Source organism: Xenopus laevis, chromosome 5S (genome assembly GCF_017654675.1).
Source record: "Xenopus laevis strain J_2021 chromosome 5S, Xenopus_laevis_v10.1, whole genome shotgun sequence".
Taxonomy (NCBI): Eukaryota; Metazoa; Chordata; class Amphibia; order Anura; family Pipidae; genus Xenopus; species Xenopus laevis.
The window spans coordinates 79,379,182-79,402,300 of NC_054380.1; the positions used below are offsets into that span (position 1 = coordinate 79,379,182).

General features: G+C 36.7%; 1 protein-coding gene across 3 annotated transcripts in view; it reads right to left on the minus strand.

Annotated features, from left to right (window-relative positions):
* LOC443647 (stromal membrane-associated protein 1) overlaps positions 1 to 23,119 on the minus strand; it is an 80,148-nt gene that overhangs the window by 28,013 nt on the left and 29,016 nt on the right. Inside the window, exons 3-6 of one of the 3 annotated variants that reach the window (XM_018265502.2) lie at positions 18,658 to 18,743; positions 12,118 to 12,193; positions 7,770 to 7,847; positions 6,066 to 6,152 (exon numbers count right to left, since the gene is read on the minus strand). In XM_018265502.2, coding sequence (XP_018120991.1) covers positions 6,066 to 6,152; positions 7,770 to 7,847; positions 12,118 to 12,193; positions 18,658 to 18,743 — 327 coding nt within the window. The remainder of the gene's footprint in view (positions 1 to 6,065; positions 6,153 to 7,769; positions 7,848 to 12,117; positions 12,194 to 18,657; positions 18,744 to 23,119) is intronic. The other 2 variants (XM_018265503.2, XM_018265505.2) reach the window with 2 other exon arrangements.

Here is a 23,119-nt window from a genome sequence, read left to right on the forward strand (position 1 = left end):
TGTTGCCCTGTACTTGTAAAACTGCAGTGTTTGCTTCAGAAACACTACTTTTGTTTATATAAATAAGCCGCTGTGTTGCAATAGGGGCAGCCATTCAAAGGAGAAAACTCAGATTATACAGCAGATAAAATCTGTAGAATATAATGGTGTTATCTTTTATCCACTATTTAACCTGTGCCATTTAGCCTTTTTCAATTTCCGCCATTGCTACACAGCAGCTTGTTTATATGAACTATAGTATAGTTTTTTTGAAGCAAACAGATCCGTTTTACCAGTGCAGAGCAACAGTACATGATATTTTCATTACTTACTGCATAAAACAGCTTGTGCGTAAAACCCTGCTTCATGCAAATATAAAACATTTTCATAATAATAATAATACACCTTTTTAGTAGTATGAGCCATTGGTAATCCTAAATAGAAGATTGTCATATTTAAAAGGCCGCCCCCTGGGATCATAGGTTTCTCGGTGCACACAAACAAAGCATACATGTTAGGTTACATGAACCAATTAAAAGAGTTCTGCCTTTTGCTTCCAGACTTCTTCCTGTTACAGTTAAGAGTAACATTATTTCTGGTCAGGTGATCTCTGAGGGAGCACAGAGACCATCACAAAATGGGCGTTCAAGGCAAGAGATGTAAAAGGGCAATATTTACTTAGATATATATATATATCTATATATATATCAGTTTGATAAGATTATTTAATATGCCAGTTCAATATATATATATATATATATATATATATATATATATATATATATATACACACACACCGGTTTGAGAAGATTCTTTAATATGCCAGTTAATATGATCTTTAATATGCCAGTTAATAAACTGTTGCTCAAATATTCATTTTGGGGGTAAAGTTGGCCTTTAAAACACCTTAATTTTTCAGTATTGCTGTTCCTTGTGGAAAATGACGACATGTGCTGTGGTACATAAGGAATTAGCTATTGGTTTATAACTGAAAACATAAATAAACTACACATTTTTCTTATTAAAAGAAGTGACCAATTTTAAAATGGTTCATGTTGCGGTATGACAAATATTGCCGTTTGTATATTGTTTCTTTAAATAGAAATCATACAGAGAAATGAAGGATACAAAAAGCAGGAATTGCTGTAATGTTGTTATTGTTTGAGAATGTTTATCAGTCCATTTAAACTTCAATAACTCAAAATTATGTTTAAATAAGAATATTGTAGCTATACGCTGGTGCATGAATATAAACATGCTAACAAATGGAAGCATCATGTTCAGTTCAGCTTAAGATGGTATTTGTATAGTATTACATTTTCCACTACAGTTCTTGTTTCTAAATCAAATCATGTTCTGAAAGCTAATTTAAAGATATGTTTTCTACCAAACTGCCTCCTGGTCTTGAAATCAATTTCTCTAATGCAAAGCAAACAGGGCACTCATTTTACCATAATCAAGGTCAATGTAACTCAATCTATTTATCAATACACACATTCATACACTTACTGCACACCAACAAAAAGAAAATGTGCCTTGCTGCACAGTCTTATTGGTATGGTTATGCGATGCATGTTAACTTGTTATAAATTATTATTTTAGGGTTGACATGTTTAATAGTACAGTTATTAACGTCTGTTACTCAGAATCATCTTAATATAAAAACCAGATTTTTAGAAGGTCTTCATCTCAAAGGATACCCCAATTTAACAACAGTAATCTATATATATCCATTTATTATACTTTCCCAGACAGACAGTAAAGTATGACGGCATAGCATATGTAACACCTATTTGGGCCACTCGGGGTTAATTCACCAGCTAGAACACTAGAGCATGGGTTACACACGACTTACACCCAGGGCAGGGCCTTCGCTAAGTGGAAGTGTTCCCTCTATGGTGTAGTGCAACTACATCCCCCCCAGGCTACTGTGCACACAAAAACAACTTGGGCGCCAGGAGGTTCTTAACAATCAGGAACGGTTTATTATGCCAAAAAGGGCAAATGACCACAGGTTTCAGTACTCACGCAGGAGTTGAGGAAAACAGCATATTGAGAGTTCACACAGATCAAAGGCAGGCTCACACAGAGAGTACACAGGCAAATGCAGCACAACCTTTCCCTCCTGGAAGTTGTCAGGAAAGCAGCTTCTACCCTACAGTCCCTCTTCACTGAGGTCCCTGACTGGAGGCAACATACAGAGCCTCTGGGAAGCTACTCCCTTACTGCAAATCCTTGTTGGAGCTTCAGCTGCTCTTTCTCTCTATCCTATCTGCCTTTCTCTCCTAGAGAAACTATGACAAGTCTGCCCTAGTGTATCTGTTCCTCATTCACGGGGTTTCCTGGTCCCCGACTTGGACACATGCCTTCTTCTGGGCCTATTGCACTCAGTCCCCCTGAGCACATCCAGCTGGAATCACATCTAGAGGCAAAAGAGGAAGAGGCCACTCCCTGCACACACTATATAGGAGTGTGTCAGAGCAGTGTCATCAAATCTCTCAGCCTATCACTGTAAAGGTTATTCTGTAACAGGGATTCTACCCAATAACCCAAGGAAATGGTGAAAAGATTAACTCTATAGGGCCTGTATCCCTATGGGGCCCTACACATATTTCATACACAGACATTTCCTTCTCTTCATTGTACATATAAAGCAGTCATGTTACTTGAAGTAAATATGATAACTTGCTTCTTGCAATTATAGGTGCTTAGTTCACAAAAATGAAATATAGGCAGGGAAATAATAAAATATCTGCCAAAAACACATATATATTTACTATTGATTCCTATAAAAAAAAAAAAAAAAAAAAAAAAAAAATTATATATATATATATATATATATATATATATATATATATATATATATATATATATATATATATATATATATATCTCCAAAGTAGAAGCCGCAGGTATTAACGTAATGTGTGTATATATATATATATATCTAGACAAATACAAGAGGTACTCTGCACTCAACCGATTATCAATATATTTAAGACAGAGACATTTTGTGCATACTGCTACTGAAAAATGCCTTACCCTTTAAACAAAACAGGGATTGTTTGTCCATATATTGCAATATATTTAAGCTGGCCAACTGCCTCAAAGTCATCCCATATCTGGCCAGTCCAGATGAAAATTAAGCGTTAGGACTGGCCAGATATGGGATGACTTTGACGCTGCAAAATATCAAGCAGAAAATGAGGGCTTGCCAGTCATATAAGCTGATGCTACAAGGCTGATTATTAAATTCCCATGCTAGCTGAACTGGTTTCAGAGCTGCCATGTACTAATAATCTGAATTACTAGTCTTATATTGTGACATTTATATTCTATGTGTACTGTATATTGTGAGTCGGTCCCTAAACTCAGTGACAAAAACACAGAGCATGTGCAGTAAATCAGCAGAAAACACATTTCTAACTTCTTTTCTACCGACCATAATGTTTAGGTATACTCACAAGTAAGCACATGTTTTAGTTTTGATGATTTAAATGTAAGCATTCTGACTCTTGTTTTTTAAATTCTTTTTATTCAATTCACTATGTGTAGAGGGATGTGAGTTGTGTTTTATCTATTAATATGATCCTCAAGTTAATTGTCATCTATCTTTGTCACAGATTGAGTGTGTCAGTGCTTTAACAACATTGTCCCCTATTTGCGGCTTGTGTGATAAGTTTACCATAAAATTGTTCATTGTGAACACTATGGATGTTTTATCTTGCCATATATGTGTATTTTGTAACCTGAAGTCAGGAAATTTACTTGGTCATGAATTTGGGAACCCCTCTCAGGCTGCATAATTATTTAAGCCACTTTCAACAACAAAAAATAACAGTGGTATGTCTTTCATTTCCCAGGAACATCTAAGTACTGGGGTGTTTTCTGAACAAAGATTTTTAGTGAAGCAGTATTCAGTTGTATGAAATTAAATCAAATGTGAAAAACTGGCTGTGCAAAAATTTGGGTACACTTATGTTTTGCTAATTAATGCTGAATGCATGTAACCGCTCAATACTGATTACTGGCAACACCAAATTGTTTGGATTAGCAAATTGTGCTTCTGTTTGACTCTCCTCTGAAGAGTGACAGCATGGGATCCTCAAAGCAACTCTCAAAAGATCTGAAAACAAAGATTGTTCAGTGTCATGGTTTAGGGGAAGGCTACAAAAAGCTATCTCAGAGGTTTAAACTGTCAGTTTTAACTGTAAGGAATGTAATCAGGAAATGGAAGGCCACAGGCTCAGTCGATGTAAAACCCAGGCCTGGCAGGCCAAGAAAAATACAGGAGTGGCATATGCGGATGATTGTGAGAATGGTTGCAGAAAACCCAAAGATCACCTCCAAAGACCTGCAAGAACATCTTACTGCAGATGGCGCATCTGTATATAATTCTACAATTCAGTGCAATTTGCACAAAGAACATCTGTATGGCAGGGTGATGAGAAAGAAGCCCTTTCTGCACTTATGCCACAAACAGTCGATTGTTGTATGCAAAAGCTCATTTAGACAAGCCACAGTCATTTTGGAACAAAGTGCTTTGGACTGATGAGACAAAAATTTAGTTATTTGGTCATAACAAAAAGCGATTTGCATGGTAGAAGAATAACACCGCATCCCAAGAAAAACACCTGCTACCTACTGTCAAATTTGGTGGAGGTTCCATCATGCTGTGGGGCTGTGTAGTTAATTCAGGGACTGGGGCCCTTGTTAAAGTCGAGGGTCGGATGAATTCAACTCAATATCAACAAATTCTTCAGGATAACGTTCAAGCATCAGTCGCAAAGTTTAAGTTACGCAGGGGTTGTATATTCCAAGACAACGACCCTAAACACACTTCGAAATCTACAAAGGCGTTTATGCAGAGGGAGAAGTACAATATTCTGGAATGGCCATCACAGTCTCCCGACTTGAATATCATTGAAAATCTATGCAATGATTTGAAGCAGGCTGTCCATGCACGGCAGCCATCAAATTTAACTAAACTGGTGAGATTTTGTTTGGACGAATGGTCCATACAAGAATTCAGACACTCATCAAAGGCTATAGAAGGTGTCTAGAGGCTGTTACATTTGCAAAAGGGGGCTCAACTAAGCATTGATGTAATATCTCTGTATACCGTATATACTCGAGTATAAGCCTAGCAAAGGTACCTAATTTTACCTATGAAAACTGGGAAAACTTATTGACTCGAGTATAAGCCTAGACACAACTACAGCCCTGTCTCCCAGCAGCGCACATTCCGCCAAAGCGACCCCCCCAGCGATCAACCGGACTTCTTTGCAAAGTTGATGGTGACAGAGAATTGCCAAACGGATTACTGTGTGCATTGTCCCACTGTCATGTGCAGAGGGTGCTGTGTGATATTGCCATCACTGTTAATCCTTCATATAACCAACAGAGGGCACTGTGTGATATTGCAGTCACTGTTAATCTTTCATATAACCAACAGAGGGCGCACTGTTATTCTTTCATATAACCAACAGATGGCGCTGTGTGATATTGCAGTCACTGTTATTCTTTCATATAACCAACAGAGGGCGCACTGTTATTCTTTCATATAACCAACAGATGGCGCTGTGTGATATTGCAGTCACTGTTATTCTTTCATATAACCAACAGAGGGCGCACTGTTATTCTTTCATATAACCAACAGATGGTGCTGTGTGATATTGCAGTCACTGTTATTCTTTTATATAACCAACAGAGGGTGCTGTGTGATATTGCAGTCACTGTTATTCTTTCATATAACCAACAGATGGCGCTGTGTGATATTGCAGTCACTGTTATTCTTACAGGTTTTTTTTCCCTGAACAGGCTGAATTCTCCTTTAAGGCAGCACCGTGTACAAGATCCAATCTATGATATAATTAATCCTTATCGGAAGCAAAACCAGGCTATTGGGTTGTTTAATGGTTTACATGATTTTCTAGTAGACAATGTTTGAAGATCCAAATTACGGAAGATCCGGTATCCCGATCCGTTATTCTCAGATGCCGAACATTCTGGATAACAAATCCCATAACTGTAATAATAATCATCTCCCATGTCTGAATGTGGACTGTATGCATTCCAACGCCTACCTTATCAGCTCCTACAGGTTTAAACGTTTTTTCGGGGTCTCTCTCTTTTTCTTTTTTCCTTTCTTCCTTTTTCTTGTCCTTTTCTTTCTATTATACAAAAAGGTTTAAGAGAAAAAGCTATTATCTTTGCGTCCACCAATTTCTTTTATAATGATTTATATATTGCTTACACACACGGCATAGTGTATAATTTACAAACACACATTATATACATAGTTTTCTCGTAGACCAAGCTATCTAAGTGTGTGCAATAACAAATGGAATCCTATACTGTTCCCTAAAAACCAATACAAGCACATGACATCTGTGTAAATATCCCAAATTCTTTATCAACACTGCTTATATGTATTGTAAAATGTATTGTAAAACTTGTGCTATGGCAGATAAGCCTACATGACACCTGCAGGTAATTAAGACAGGTATAATTTATCTACGATATAAGAGCTCCAGACAGTGGGGCTCATTTATTAACGCATCGCATAATTGGATGCAAAAGAGTGCCAGTGCCTTCACGAGCGTGAACGCAAGTATATTTGCGTGATATTGCGCAATGAACAGAGCTTTTGCGATGGGTTTGGTTATGCGCATTGCGCAAAAGTTTGGGCAATGATGTTGCAAACAAAGCCGTGGCTGGGGGCGTATCTACAGTGCAAACGGTTTGCAGTTGTCGCTAAAATTGCATCCATACGTGCGCATTAGTGTGCCAGGAAACCAGCACATATTTTTTACAACTGTCTATTCCTGGCGTAATAGAAACACTCTTTAAAATGTGCAGGTATGCGTAGATGCGACAGCAAATGCGCAAATTTAAACACCGCAGTTGTTTGCGTCGAAAATAGCGCAAAAATTGCACCTTTCAAGCATCGTGCACTACATTAATAAATACACGCATGTGCAGGGCAAATGTTGGGCCTGTGTGTGCTTTTTAGCGCTGCGTTAATAAATGAGCCCCACTATGTTAACAACTACTCAGAGGCACCTAACACAGATGACTGCAAAGAGAGATCTGGCTGTGGTGAGACATGTATTGCTAGTTTACAGTGATTCTTAAATTCAGCAGTAGAGGCTGAATTTGACTGGCTCCACATTTGCCCAAATAGTTCATTTTATGAAAGCTGATGGTGGGTGCTTAATTGCTAAATGGGTTGTTCATCTTTGAGTTAATGTAGAGAGTGGTATTCTGAGACAATTTTGTAATTGATTTTATATTTTTATTGCTTGTGGTTTTTGAGTTATTTAGGTTTTTATTCAGCAGCTCTCCAGCAATCCGGTTGCTATTGTCCAAATTACCCTCGTAATCATGCGTTGATTTGCATAAGAGAATAGAATATAAATAGGAGAGGGCCTGAATACATAGCTGTGTAATAAAGAGTAGCAATAACAATACAGTTGTAGCTTTACAAAGCATTTGTTTTTAGATGGGGTCAGTGATCCCCATTTACAAAGCTGTATCGAATCAGATCACCATCTGAAAGAATCAGGGGGGGGAATAATATATATATATATATGTATGAAGACCAATTGAAAAGTAGATTAAAAGTGGTCATTCTAGAATATAAAACATAAAAGTTAATTTGAAGGTGACCAAGAAATTATGTAATAAAGAATTGTGTAAGAAAATGTAATGAAGGCAGTTACGTATAAACTACAATTTAGCTGACTTTTCAGAAAGGAGTATATAGGTATTGAAATTATTGAGGCTACCTCAAATTTGCTTTTTTCAGCAGCAGATTGCAGAGAAGGAGAGGATGCCGAGGGCTGCACAGCATCAGAAGACGACGTCTGTACAAAGCAGATGGAAGAGATGAGAAAAGTAGCAAGAAGATCAGAGTAAATGGCAAAGGAAGCTAATAGGATTAATTTCCCTCACACTGATGCAATGTGTCTGGCAATAAGCATACCAAGCCACAGAGAACTAAGTAGTATTTAATCTTAACACTCAAGAGTCAGTATCAATATCTATACCATTGTGGCAAATGTAATTAAACTCAATACAGTGTACTAATATTTGGGATACGCTCAAATGCATTAAAGGGTGTATAAACCTAAACAAAAAAAACTGAATGAAAATGAAATACATTTTTATCTTTTTAGTTAATCATAAATGTATGTTCAACTGGCAGTGGAATTTCTTTCATGAGCCGAGATTTTCAGGGGGTTTAAATCACATTAAGATAAAATTGATTCCATCAGTAGGAGGTTTTCCAGGATTATACAGTGACATCTGAATGAGCCACCTGAACATTTCTGACAGCCTTTAATGAATACATACAATAAAGGAGCAATACGGACTTCGAAATATTAAATACAAAAAAAAATCACTATTCCTAATTTATCAGGGCAACACAGTCAGATTTTGATTGACAGCTGAAAGACAATTAGCTTGAATACATTATCTAGACAACAGCTCAAACTAATGATGTGTTAGAACTGTCAAAATATTCTGCGTTTTTTTCTCGAATAAAAAAATCAAGGATTTGGATCACCATACATGAAGACTATTTTAAACATTAAGGGGCCCATTTACTTAGCTCGAGTGAAGGAATAGAAGAAAAAAAAACCTGAATTTCGAATGGTTTTTTTTGGCTACTTCGACCATCGAATGGGCTACTTCGACCTTCGATTCGAACGAGTCAAACTAAAAATCGTTCAACTATTCGATCATTTGATAGTCGAAGTACTGTCTCTTTAAAAAAAAAAAAAAACTTCGACCCCCTAGTTCGTCACCTAAAAGCTACCGAAGCCAATGTTAGCCTATGGGAAAGGTCCCCATAGGCTTGGCTATCTTTTATTGGTCAAACAAAAATCGTTCGATCGATGGATTACAATCATTCGAATCGAACAATTCGAAGGATTTAATCGTTCGATCAAATGAATAGCGCTAAATCCTTCGACTTCGATATTCGAAGTCGAAGGATTTAACTTCGACCTTAAGTAAATTTGCCCCTGAATGTTAAATAAGCCTCTAAGTGACAATTATTCAAAGGTCGGATTTTAGAGGTTTTGGAAACCACAACTAAACGCACAAACGGAATTGAATTTAATAAAAGTTCCAATTAAAAAAAAAAAATTACGAACGAAAAAATGAACAATCCAAAAAAAAGAAAAAAAAAAGTGAATACCCATGAAAGGGTTTCGTGGTTTTTTCACTTGATAAATCTCACATTTTTATAGCTTTTTTAAAAAACAGGAAAACCACAAATTTTTCATGATTTCTGGAAACATCGAAATTAGGTGTTCGTAAATGATCCCCCCAAAAACTTCTCTTCAAAATATTCACGTACTTTACCAAAAAAGCTATAGGTCATATTGAACACTTTTCACTGATCTTATGTTGTGCTACTAGTAACTATCCTCATTCTCTAAAAAAATGGCTTTATAATTAAATAGACCAAATGCAAAAAGATCCAAGCCCTCTTAAAAGAAGAAAATATTTCACCAAACCATATGAAGACGTGTTGTTTAAAATAAATATCTACAGCTTTTATGTAGCTGTAGGCAGCAGGTCTCACAGTCACTTGAACGGTAGGTGGGGATGTTGTAAATGTAGAATATGACGTTAAAAAAAAATCAAAGTATCTTTTTGGGAACTATGAATATTCATAGTAATATACTAGAAAGGGACTTCTGATAACAGTTTATGGTAACAATACCATAGACATATGATTAGCAATTAATGATGTTACTGATTTAGCAGAAAGGTGAATCTAGTTATGCATAGGAGAGTACATCTGATGTCTCAACAGTTGTATTTTAACAATAAAGTTTGGTTCACACTCACTAAATGTGCATGCAGCAGACACAATCATAAAAACATTGGAAGGTTAAATAAATAAAAATATGGTAGACCTAGTTGTTGTGCATATCTTCCATATGACCACTTCCCACTGAATATAGCTGGCTCAAGTCACAAAATAGTTACAGATTAGTTGGAAACAATAACAACACACAAAGTACAGAATAAAAGAAAAGGATTCACTTGGTTCTAAAAGGAATTATATCCAATCCACCATGCTGAGGATAATATTCATCTTAACATCCCACAGTATGTCGCATTGAGTCAATAATGCTGTTACTTCAAAGCAAGACAGCTTTATAAATGTTAAAAGGAGAAAAGTTTTACTCCTAAGAGAAAATATTTGCCCTTAAATATCAACTCTTAAACATGCTAATTGCAAATTAACTGAAAGCATATATTTTTGCCTACAAGTAAAATACTTAATTATGCAATATAAGTGATTCTGGAACTGTAGGGGAAAAAAAAAAAAAAAAAAAAAGAACACGATGATACAAAATCTATAAAAATGAACCAAGAAAAATCAGTACAATACAAAATATGCTACCTGAATTATAATTCTAGAAGTGAGTAAACATGTTGAGTAAATGACAGATAACATCATCAATATATTGGCAGAACTTTGTTGTACAGACTTACAATATACGGCTGTACTTTATAAAAAAACTATAATAACCGTAATTAAATGCCTTGCTTATTTTTATAAAAAGGTTTCAGGTACCTGTACATAGCAGGTACCTCGGAGAACAGTAGCAAGATGTTTACACTTAGCCAAGCAGCATGTTATAACAGAAATATAATATACTATTGTGAGTCACAACAGCCAGCACCACAGAATATGTAAATAATCACATGTTCTAATTAAAACCAAAATGTAAAGATCTGTACATGCATTATGCATTTTTTCCAACGTATATGGATCAGAAAAGAAACGAGAACACAACAAGAGTGCATGACTAAGGCAGAATAAAAATGCTAGCTATATCTACAGTATAGTTGCCTGCAATATGCTTAAAGTTTAATATGGGTTTCCTTTAAAATTTAGTATACAGAAGGATTAATACCAAGTGATTTATTTTTGGAAATAGTCATCTCAAAATGTACCTGTTACTAGCTGTGAGAGTACAAGCTTTTGTATCAAGGCTGTTGTAATTGGATTTTACCACTAGTAGTTGATGGCTTGCTAACAATTGGAGAAAGTGAAATTAACAATTAAGTTATACAGGGTATTTGTCTCCTATAAGCTGTGCTTTATTTGTTTTTAAAATATGAGTGTTTTTTTGTGTATTGTGTATGGGGCCAACATTAAGATAAACAGCAATACTACAAAACTAAAGGGGCACTAATAAGGTCAGATTCATTTCAGATATGCATCAATTATTCAATCGTCAACCTGTGAACCACTGCATGTTTTTTTCTTATTAAAAGTCTTTCATCGTCCCCTCACGATTGGTCACATTCCGTTAAACATTAAGTTCTTCTCCCGTGGCCTCCAATTTTACTTCTGTAAAGGACTGTGGAGCTTTTTGACCCCTGTATTCAACTAATTAATCTCTATCCAGCTTCCCCTGAAATCATTACACCAGACTATTTGTAAGCAGACACAATTATAGTTGCATACATGCCCTGACAAATTCAACTTACCAATAGTTTAAAAAGAACAAATTAAACATACACTTACACCAAGACAACTTGTCTTTTTATAATATTTTGGCAAACTTGTCTATCTTTTCAATCAATAATCAACATATCTAGAAGACATACAGTACAGGTATGGGACCTAGTATCCAGAATACCCGGGGCCTGGGTTTTCCAGATAACAGATATTTCCCTAATTTGGATCTTCATACCTTAAGTCTACTAGAAAATCATTTAAACATTTAATAAACCCAATGGTTTTGCTTCCGATAAGGATGAATTATATCTTAGTTTGGATCAAGTACAATATACTGTTGCAGATTATTACAGACAAAAAGGAAATAATTTAAAAAAAATTTAATTATTTGATTGAAATGGAGTGTATGGGAGCCTTTCTGTAATTCGGACCTTTCTGGATAGCGGATCCAATACCTGTATTTAATTTTACCACATGTACTGTATAAAAGCATTCAAACGCTACAGCAACCTCTTAAAAGTAATAATCAAAATACATTACCTTTGCTTTGTTATAAATGTCATTACTAAGCTATCATGAGGCAAAACCAATCTTTGGAGTTTTTATTCTGCAGTTAAACGTCAGAAAACAAAAATACTTACTATTCCAGGGACAGTTGCATTTTTGTCATAGTATTTCTTTCTTTCATATTTATCCCTGATAAAGAATTCCACAGATCTAACAGAGATGTTAAGGAAAAAAAAAACAAAAAAAAAACAGGACATAATTTTGGAACATTGGTTATACACATTCTGGACCCAAACAAAAAAAAAGGTTTAAAGTGCATAGTCTTGTGTCTCGTAGCTTCAACATGGAGATGTTCTAGGTGAAACAATGTATAATCAGGAGCTGAACGCAGGCGCCATTCTCTTGGCATCTACTAGTTAAGACTTCCAAAGTGTGATTCATTACTGCAGAGGGCACATTTCCACTGCTCAAGAGTCCGATGGTGCAATTAATAAACTACAGTTTTTGGGCTAATGTTGATTCCATAGAAAGACTGTTTGAAATTTGGCAGTGAGTGTAACAGATCAGGATAATTGTTTTACATGCTAAGAGCATCTAAAACCAGCTTTTTTCTTTTCTTTTTCAGTTGCCTACCACTTTGCAAATATACACTATTACTGCCCCTAGATGTTTGTGCTATCTGCCTAAGGAGAACATGTTAATTTTTTGGATATCATTCTTAATGCAATATATTTCACATAGACCTTAGTACTGGAATTACTACTGAGATGTGGTCAATACTGGTGACACACTGGCAAACTTTTTGGTTTATTCTTGCACCTAAGGGTGGTGGCACATAGGGAGATTAGTTGCCAGTCGACAAATCTTCTCTACTGCGGGCGACTAATCTCCCCAAATGCATTCTCGCCAGCAATAATGCAAATTGCCGGTGGGATGGCATACATATCGCTTAGTTTTCCAAAGCTGCCTCACAAGGAAAGCGAAGCCATAGGTATGCCACCCCACTGACGATTCGCATTCTTGCCAGTGGGAATGCATTTCAGGGAGATTAGTCGCCCGCAGTAGAGAAGATGTCGATGGGCGACTAATCTCCCCATGTGCCACCACCCTTAGAAAATATTAAACCAATCTGGTATTACGCACATTCAGCAACTCGACCAAGTTGGCAGCTTTCTGCCTTGTGTATGCGGACAAAATTATGGCATTGTATTGATACCTCATATAGCTCATTTAATTAGCAATCCAGCAGGCTAATTAAACAGTGCAGATCTGTGATATTGAAAATGCTTTCATCTGACATGTGTCCTTATCTCTTTGATTTGTGGTTTTATTGTGGGAGGAAAATCAGCCTTCTCACTTTAACCCCCTGTAGGATTAAACACTTCCATATCTGTAAATATGAGCCAAAGGCAACAAAGCTAATTCCCTTTCTTAAAGCCAAAAGGTATGTGGGAGGTAGGGGCAGTAATGGTAAAAATAAACTAAAAGTACTACTTACTTAACCCTAAGTGCCAGCAGAATTTCGCATTTCAATTGCACAAAACGCAAGTCATTTTTGAAACATTTTGTGCTCTCTCACTTTAGGGGCATTTTCTGAGGGCAACCCTTCAGTTTACCTATGAAAACTATACATTTTTTTTTTTCGGGAGAACCCAAAGCTTTCTAAGGCTGAGTTTTCATGTTTTTCCACCTCTGCAAAAAATTTAGAGCGCTAAATAACAAAAAAATGGAGAAATTCCTATTATACCATATATTTTTTGGAAAGTACACATTCTACCAAATCTAAAATGGCTACCCATGCCTATCTGCAACAAACTACTGAGTTGCAAGTCTTTTCAAAATGGTCGGTTTTGATAAAACCGCTAAAAATCGCCTCAAAGCTTTCAGTTTCTGCCATCTTTTATCTATCTCAAAGCATAAGGTATCAAGAAAAAACATCCTAAATATGAAAGCCAAGGGTCCACTGAACAGTTTGGTGCACAATGCGCATAGGATTACCAAAGTATCTGGTATTTAGAGACCCCAAAAGAAAGTTATCACATAGAAAATGTTCTGGAGTTCAGTTGAAAAAAACCCTCCAATACTATATATTTTTTGAAAAGTACACATTCATACAAATCCAAAAAGGGTAACCATGTCTTCCTACTACAAACTACTGAGTCACAATGCTTTCCCAAAGTCTTCCACTTTCTCAAACTGCCTAACTGTAAAGCTATGCTGAACATATTGGTTTTTATCAAATTTCATCATCATAAAGCTTGCATTTTACCCCATTATGTTATTATTATTAACATGTATTTATATAGCGCCAAAATATTTCACAGTGCTGTACTATATGCCCCACATTTCGTAACTTATCAGCATAAAACATCCCAAATATGAACGCCGAGTATCTACTGAACTCTTTGATGCCCAATATGCATTGATTTACCAAACTATGTGGCACACAGAGACCCCCCAAATGGATATACAGTAGATAAAATTTACATGGGCAAAACGAAATAACACAGAACAGTGTAAAATGCAAATACAGCACTAAAATCCAATAAAACCACAAAAACAGATGCTTTTTTTTTTTTTTAGACTAGTGTGATCGGCCGTCAGAATCACTGTTTGAATATTTTAGCTTGGCCAAATAGGTTATACGGACAGAAACAAGTGAATAACACATATGCAGAGCTGAAAATGCAATAAAATGTCTAGAAATGAAATAAAATGGCTAAAAATGCACCAAAATCCCCAAAATTGCAATATAATTACTGAAATAACAAACAAAAGTTATTGCACAGTAAGGTTAGGGAATATGCTATTAGTAATTGCAATCAAACATTTGTTTTCAGCCAAAAAAAAGAGACGATGCAATAAGAAAAAAACCCAAAAACCCCCACAAAACCAAGTATGTACGTATGCGTGTGTACAATTAGTAAATTGAATCTTATGTGTGTGTGTGTGCGCAAGTGTGCGTGAGTGTGTATGACACCCTTGAATATGTGTAAGTGTGAATGTAAGTGTATATTTGTGTAATAAGTGTGTGTTGGTGTATTTGTGAGTGTGGGGGGGGGGGGAAGAACCTGGGGAAGAGGCTGCAAGAGGCTGAAAGGATTCCATGAAGAAGATGATCCGTCTTTAATGGTCACCTGGCGGTGGGGGCGGCACTGGGCTATAGCTAAAGCACGTGCAGCTGCAGGACACACAGGACTCACGTGCCTGCTGCTGCCTTGGGACCCCAGGGCAATCGCAGCCCAGGGACCACTCAATCCCCTGCTCGCTGCCTAGGGGTGGGGGATCGAGGAGGGACAGAGCAAGTGGCTCTAAAAGCCACTCCTCTTCTCCCAAACCCGGAAGTGCAGCAGATTGTAGAGTGTACGTTCTGTGGTACTTCAGTACTTTTAGCCACAGAATGTAGATTCAACCCTCTACTTTCACTTTCCATCCAGCACTTCCTACACATCACTGCACTTCTCAAATTGCCCCTTCTCAACTCAGGCTCTATAATTATGTAGGGCACTGTGCATGGGCATTAGTCCCCCATTCTGGTGCTTACACAAGATTTTGGGGTGTATACAATTTATCTTAATAACAGTCTCTACAAAATGACTCCTGCCTGCTTGCTGTGATTGTGTAATTCCAAGACTGAAGGAAACAAAATGTAAATAATAAATATAGTGTAAGAAAAGTATTTTGTCACGAACATGATAAAAAATAATTAGGAATTATTTTTTACGGCGACACGTTCCCTTAAAATTGTAAGGTTGGTTGTGAGGAAGATGATATGTAATTATAGAAGGGGAAGAGGAAGATATAACAAGCAGTTTAAAAACAGATAATATTAAGATATTAATTTTAGTCCTAAGTAAAAAAAATGCATGCATGTCACTATTTCTTTCACCCTAACAATGAAATTAGCCTGATGCTCAAGGGAATGGTTAGTTTGCCGATGATAACTATTCAATCAGCCTCTCACAATCGAAAGCGTGCTTGGAACACCAATTTAATAAGCATTTTGTCTTTCGCTGAACGTTACCAGTGTGCAGACAATTAAATTACCATTTAGTTAGAAAAGTAAATCTTACATTTACAGGCACATGCCATTGACAACAGAATAACTTTGAAAAGATCAAACAACCTCAGAGGAACAGAACTGTTGATTAGGTCTGCTGCACAATAGATCTCTGGAAACTAAAGTAATTAAAATTTCCAGATAAAACCTGATATCATAATAATGAAAAGCTTAATGTAAAACTATCATTTGTCATTTAATGGTATGTGCAGCTTCTAATTAACTGCATCCCACAAGAGAAATTACACTTTCCAAATTGTGTACATCAAAACAGCTGTCACTTTGTAAATTGCAGGGATTGAAAAACAATGGGTCCAAAAACCACTGCAAAAATTGATATATGACCTGTAAGCAAAAGATTGGGATATTTCTAATAGCTGGACGTGTAAAACAGAATGTAATACACTCATAAATTGTTTTTAAAAATGAACAATGAAAGCAATTTTGTATTATACACACCAACAGTCTCAGAGGAATGGAAAAACGGGACACTGGGTGATTTGTAGGCTTTGGCAGCTGTAATATTTAGAAGTGTGGTGGGGAGGGCAGTGCCAGTTTGCCTAGAATCTTTTCCACTTTTGCTTATGCAAACGATTCTCAGGCCGTTTTTGCTTGGAAATCTGAACTGCTGTCTATCCATGCAGGTAAACATTTAGAACAGATTGTAAACTGATCTTTACAAAATAAACACACCCGAAGAAACAGGGGTTTGTAGAGTAAGATATAGGTATGGGACTTGTTATGTAGAATTCTTGGTACCTGGGGTTTTCCAGATAATCAATACTTCCGGTATTTGGATCTTCATACCTTAAGTCTATAACAAATCATTTAAACATTAAAGGACATGTCAACCCCCACAACAAAAATCAAATCATTAATATGCCTCACTAAACTCTTTACATACCTCTAACTCCCGTCCATGAAAAACAAACCGCTAAGCTGCTTCTTCGATTTCATCTTCCTGCTTCTTTCCTGCTCATTCAGCCTCTCTCCCCCCTCACTTAAGAAAGATCCTTGGCGCTTGGCAATCTGCACATGCGCATTTACAAGCAGATACTTACGCATGGCAGTAGAGAAGAATCTGCGTTTGGCTAAAACTAGCAGCCGTATCATCATTGACCCCTCTAAACACGCCTCTCCAGTCGATCCCCCAATCAACAGACGGCATTGGCGGTAGTTATAGTGATTTTACGCTTCTAAACATTAACCCCTGCTCCCACGCTCCTAGCAAATATTTCTTCTACTGACTGCAGCGAGCGAGGACGAGAGAATTTAACTATTCCAATGCCATATCGAACCAGGAATTTTTTTCTAAGTAACTTTAGCAAGTTCAAGCAAGCATTATTTGTTAAAGGAACTCTGCCTGTCATCATAGATTTGTAAACAAATATATTACACATTAATATCATAGGGGACTATCGGTGCATACGCAATGCAACCTGAAGAACGTAATCCGGAAAAATGGCCGCCAGGTAAAATAATGAATAAAGCAAGAAACAACACAGTGGTGCAGGAGGCGAATTTGGTAGTGAAATTAATGCGGTTCGGGTAGGGTTAAAGTGATCTATGCAGGCATGCCCAAAGCTAAAAAAAAATGTTGACATGTCCTTTTAATAAACAGGATGGTTTTGCTTACAGTTAGGATAAATTATATATAAGTTTGTATGTATTGTTTTATTGTAAAAAATAAAAAGGAAATTATTTTTAAAATCTGGATTATATGGATAAAATGGAGTCTATTGGTAATGGCCTTCATGTAATTCAGAGCCTTAAAGAGAACAGGTTTCCGTATAACTGAGCTCACACCTGTATAGAAAATCAAGTTTTAATTCTTTAATGCATAGAATAGTGATGTTTTCCTTTTAGAAAAACCAACCAGGTTAGAGGGAGACGGGCCAAAAAATGCTAAAAAACCCTTCACAATGCAAGACATACAGTATAAAGCCTTCTGAACACAGAAGTTATTTACATGTCTCTTGCTATACACATGGCACTGCCTTAATACCAAAATGTGATTTCAACTCTCACATAAGGCATAATGGGGGGAGACATACAAATCACCCCTTTATATCTCTTTAGCCAACTATGCATCCAGAAATGCTGGTTTTATAGCACAGAAACAGTCTCTAATAGTTCTGAGCATATATCCAAACTTGCAGTTGCAGGGCAAGATATTGCAACATGGCTTCCGAGTACTCTCCAAGTCCTACCGACTCAGAAGCCAAGTTCTAATATATATTTTTTTGCACAAAATATGAATGTCTAACAAAAATACTAAATGAGTAGTTTACATCTATTATCTAGCAGTCCATAGTATGCAAAAAGTTGCTTTTTTGTCCATAAAAAGGAAATGATTTTTAAAAATTTGGATTATTTGATTATAACGGAGTCTATACCGGATGGCCTTTCCATAATTCGGAGCTTTCTGGATAATGGGTTTCCGGATAACGGATTCCATACCTGTACCATAAATTTTTACTTTGCAACACTGTTAAATTAGGACCAGCAACTACACTTGCATTATTCTATCACGAAAATTAAAAATGCTGTTTGTGTGTCTAAATAACAGTTTAAATAAATTTGTCAACTTTCCAATTATCAAGTTAAAGGATACTGATCAGTTTGAGGTCTTCTGAAGTTTTCCTGTAGATTTGCTTCATATTTCTGTCTTGCCCTTGTGTTTCCCATATCCTGCATGCACTGAAGAGATAAAAGGTGATACATCTGTAATGCATTCAAATTTGTAATCCATTCAGGGTTTTTAATGACAAATATTTACAGAAAGGTATATATATTATATAAGGTATTGGCAGACAAATGTATTTTAAAACGGTCTGTACTAATATGTATGTAAAAATCGATTTAGTGTACATTAGTTACAATAACAATCTAATTCAGCTAGATTTCAAAAGAGGTTTTATTATTTTGATGGATACGCTTTAATTTAGTTTAAACCAGAAACCTACAGATGACATTGTGGAGTGTTGTGGTGTTATATAACAAAAACTAGAGTGTTTTTAGACTGGCAGTTGTTTGCTAAAGGAAGTGACTATTTTAGGAACTTTTCCACTAGAATATACCACCTAACAAACCATTAAGAAATGTTAAAAATGTACTGTTAATGTGTCACTGTAAAAAACTGAATCAAAAGCCTTGGTTTAAAAGAATGGAATCAATTATCTAACTAAAGAGCGGCAGGTAAAAAAAATCCATATAATTATGAAGATACAAAAAGATAATAATTAGTATTACACATTTAAAAACATGTTGATGGATGGTTCCATCAAATATGCCATTCATTTTCTGCTATATAATCTGTTTGCAGGAAAGGAAGACTCAAGAGAAAAGTCTGCTCAGCTTAATTAGCAGGCTCTAAAACACAAGGCAACTGTTAAACATGCACGAAAATATAATAATTTAGTAAGCCAATAAGAAAACCAGAGTTGATAGGGCAGCATAAAGGAAATTATATCTCTCCTTTACTCAAAATCTGTCTCTGGGTTTACCAGTCTATGAAATTACAGAAAGTTCCAATCAATTTTAACCCCTGCCGCTACGGTGGTTACACCTCACTATTCTTATAGGGGAAGCTATGGTAGATTTAACAAATTAAATCAAGCAATTTAATGTACGTGAATTTTAAGTACAATATATAGAGAGTAAGGGCTCTTACAGACGAGCGTTTTTACCTGCGCTCCCCTGTGTTCAGCCGCAGGGGAGCGCAGGGATAGACGCATTAAATTTTTTCCAATGGGGCTGTACTCACACAGGCGCCTGTAGGTGCAGAACGCAGGTTGAGATGCAACATGCTGCATTTTTCCTGCGTTCGGCGCCTACACGCGCCTGTGTGAGTACAGCCCCATTGGAAAAAATGTAATGCGTCTATCCCTGCGCTCCCCTGCGGCTGAACGCAGAAAAACGGAACGCAGGGGAGCTCAGGTAAAAGCGCTCATCTAAAAGAGCCCTTAGACAGAGTTAAGAACTTATATCCATGGATACCTGCTGAGCTGCATCTATCCTTCTCGACTGTTCCATGTATATGCTATTCCTGCTAAATCAGCTCTATTTCTCCTTGCTTTCTGCAACTCACCATTCAAGTCAGCTGCTAAACATTTTAATACCACTGCCAATTATTCAATTATGAGGTATGTGTAAAATGTTCTATTGCTATTAAGTTTATCTAGCAACTTTCCTACTTGCTTGACTAAAGGGCTTTCTGTTTTAATCAGAAGCCCATATCATCAGTCATAGCCTTATCATACATCACAAATTTGTTTCTGAAATCCTTGTCTCAATTGTACCCTAACTTTTAGTTTGTAAACACTTTCAAGAAGGTCACTCTAATCTTATTGTACTCTGTGAACTCATTTGTTATTCACCACTTGTTCCCTGTTCTCTATAAACGAATGTATAGCGATGAGTAACTTGTTGGCTATATAAATAAATGATGATGAAATGATGATTCTTGTGGCACACACAGCTGATTGTTCAAGACTTGAAGCAAGTAATCACTTACATGCTGCCTGAATATACCAATTCTTATGGTATTTGTAAGATAAAATTCGGGGAAAAATGCCAGATTACCAGTATGCCTATATCCAAAGACAGTCTGTAGGTGGCAGAAGCTGTCAAATAAGCAGTGTTACTGGTTTCTATAGCTAATGCCATATGTGTATATATAACTTTATTTGTAAAGTGCTGCTAAGCAGCCACAGCACCGTATAGTATATATAAAAGTACTATATATAGTGAATAAAGTACCCCCTATTGTAAAATATAAGGATATTATAAGTCACAGAGGAGTTCTATGACCATATATATTGTATATTATACAAGATGGGATGCCAAGGTTACTTCTAATATACTCATTTTCAAACAATGGGCACTTTTTTTATTATAATACTCAAGGTTTAGTGAGTCATGTGAAAAAAATGACATCACTAAGCTCCGTTTATAACAGATAACATCACCAAGAGCCGTTTATAAGGATATCATTTAAAGAATATTCATGGATTTTTTGTATTATATAAAAGTACACACAAGGATGGCGTCACACAATAAATACAATAAAAATATACACAGTGCTCATATAAAGGACACAGAACTTAAGTGTTATGAGGCAAGAGACACAGTGGGAAGGAGGTCCCTGCCCTGTAGAGCTTACAGTCTAAGGGGGTGGGTGGATAAGATACAGGCACAAATTGGAGGGGGAAAAGTGCACTAGGTAAAGGCATTGTCCAATAGGTACCAGGACTAGACTAATGTTCTAGTGCTCCAAAAGGTAGACCTCGTTTTTTTCTTGAAGAGATTAAGAGAGCACTCCTTCCAGAGGATTTCAGGGATGGAATTCCAGAGGTAAGGAGCAGCAAGATAGAAAGGTTTGAGATGAGAGGTGGCAGTAGATGTGGATGGTGTGAAAAGAAGCTGGCTCTGAGAGGAGCAGAGAAGATGGCCAGGAACATACAGTGACACAAGTGAAGTAATGTAGTGAGTAGCAGAGGAGTGAAGGACTTTGAATGTTGGCAGAAGGATTTTATATAATAACATTTGCTTAACAGACAGCCATGCTAAGAATTTTAATCGGGGTTCAACAGGTTCCCTCTTAGGAGAGGGCAGAATGGTGCTGGTAGCAGAGTTTAAAATTGATTGGAGGGAAGAGGGATTTGAGTCAAGAGGACCGGTTAGTAAGAGATTGTATTAGTCTAAACGGGATAGGATAAGGGCAAGGAATAGTCTTTTGGCTGTTGTTTGTGAAAGAAAGGGGTGTATCTTGGCTATATTGCGGAGGAAGAAGCAACACGTTTTGGCAGCATTATTAATATGATCAGAGAAAATGAACCCCAAGCAATGTGCTACGTTAACATGGTTAATGGTCATGACATCAATAGTATCGTGAAAGGAAGACATGGGCTAGGTAAGGGTGGAAAGACCATGAGTTCAGTTTTGGCCAAGTTGAGCTTGTGGTGGCCTTAGTTTATACAGGTGGAGATAGCTACTTAGCAGTCTGCGATCTGGGTCTCATGTCAGCAGTTATTGAAGGGGTGTCTGGATCTGGATGTTATTGGAATACAGGTTATATTTAAGGCCAAATGAAGATAAAAGGTCTCCGAAAGAGAGAATGCACAAGGAGAACAACAGAGGACCAAGAACAGAACCCTGAGGCAATCCCACATTAAGATGAACAGGAGGAGAGGATTTGTTAGCAAAGTAACAAAGAAGGGGCAGTTTGAAAGGTAGGAAGAGAAGCAAGATGCAGTTTGATCCCGGATATCGATTGAATGGAGAATTTGCATTAGAACAGAACGGTTAACAGTTTCAGAAGCAGAAGATTAGACCCGGAGAATGAGAATAGAGTAACGTCCTTTGGCCTTAGCAGTTTGGAGATTGTTTGCAACTCTACATAAGGCCGTTTCAGTGGAGTGTGCTGGTCGAAAGCCAGACTGCATAGGGTCAAGCAGATTATATATGCTGAGAAAGTTAGTAATATAGTAAAAGACGAGACATTCCAGAAATTTAGAGACTAGCGGTAAGAGAGAGGATGGCATCTGTGCCAATATGCCCCTACTGTCCATGCAAACACAAGGTGGAAACGCAAAACAATGCATTTTGGGTTGACATCTGCAATACTGTTTCTGTAAATGCTCACACAATATATGAGGCAGATTGGAGAAAACTGGTGTTTTCCTGACACAGTTTTTTTACACTGGTTGTGAACCCATCATGTGAGACATTAGTGTCAAAATGAGGGAGAAGTAGGGAGATTGCAAACTACAAAAGGCTCTGGCTGTAAATGAACTGAATAGGGAAGAAGGGACATTGAAGATATAATATTCTTTGCAAAGCTGTGTATAATAATAGAATATAATTATTATACAATAAATAATATCAATTTGAAATCTTTGAATAATTTGAAATTATGGTAAAAGGCTTTGTGGTCTATGGGAAATACTGCTCCCCTGGATGACTAAGCTGCATACAATTAAAAGAAAAGTCTTCCCATAGGGATAATTAAGTGCATCAGAGCTTAGATAGTCCTTAATAAATAGGTACTCATAATGTGATTTAATTTATTTTCC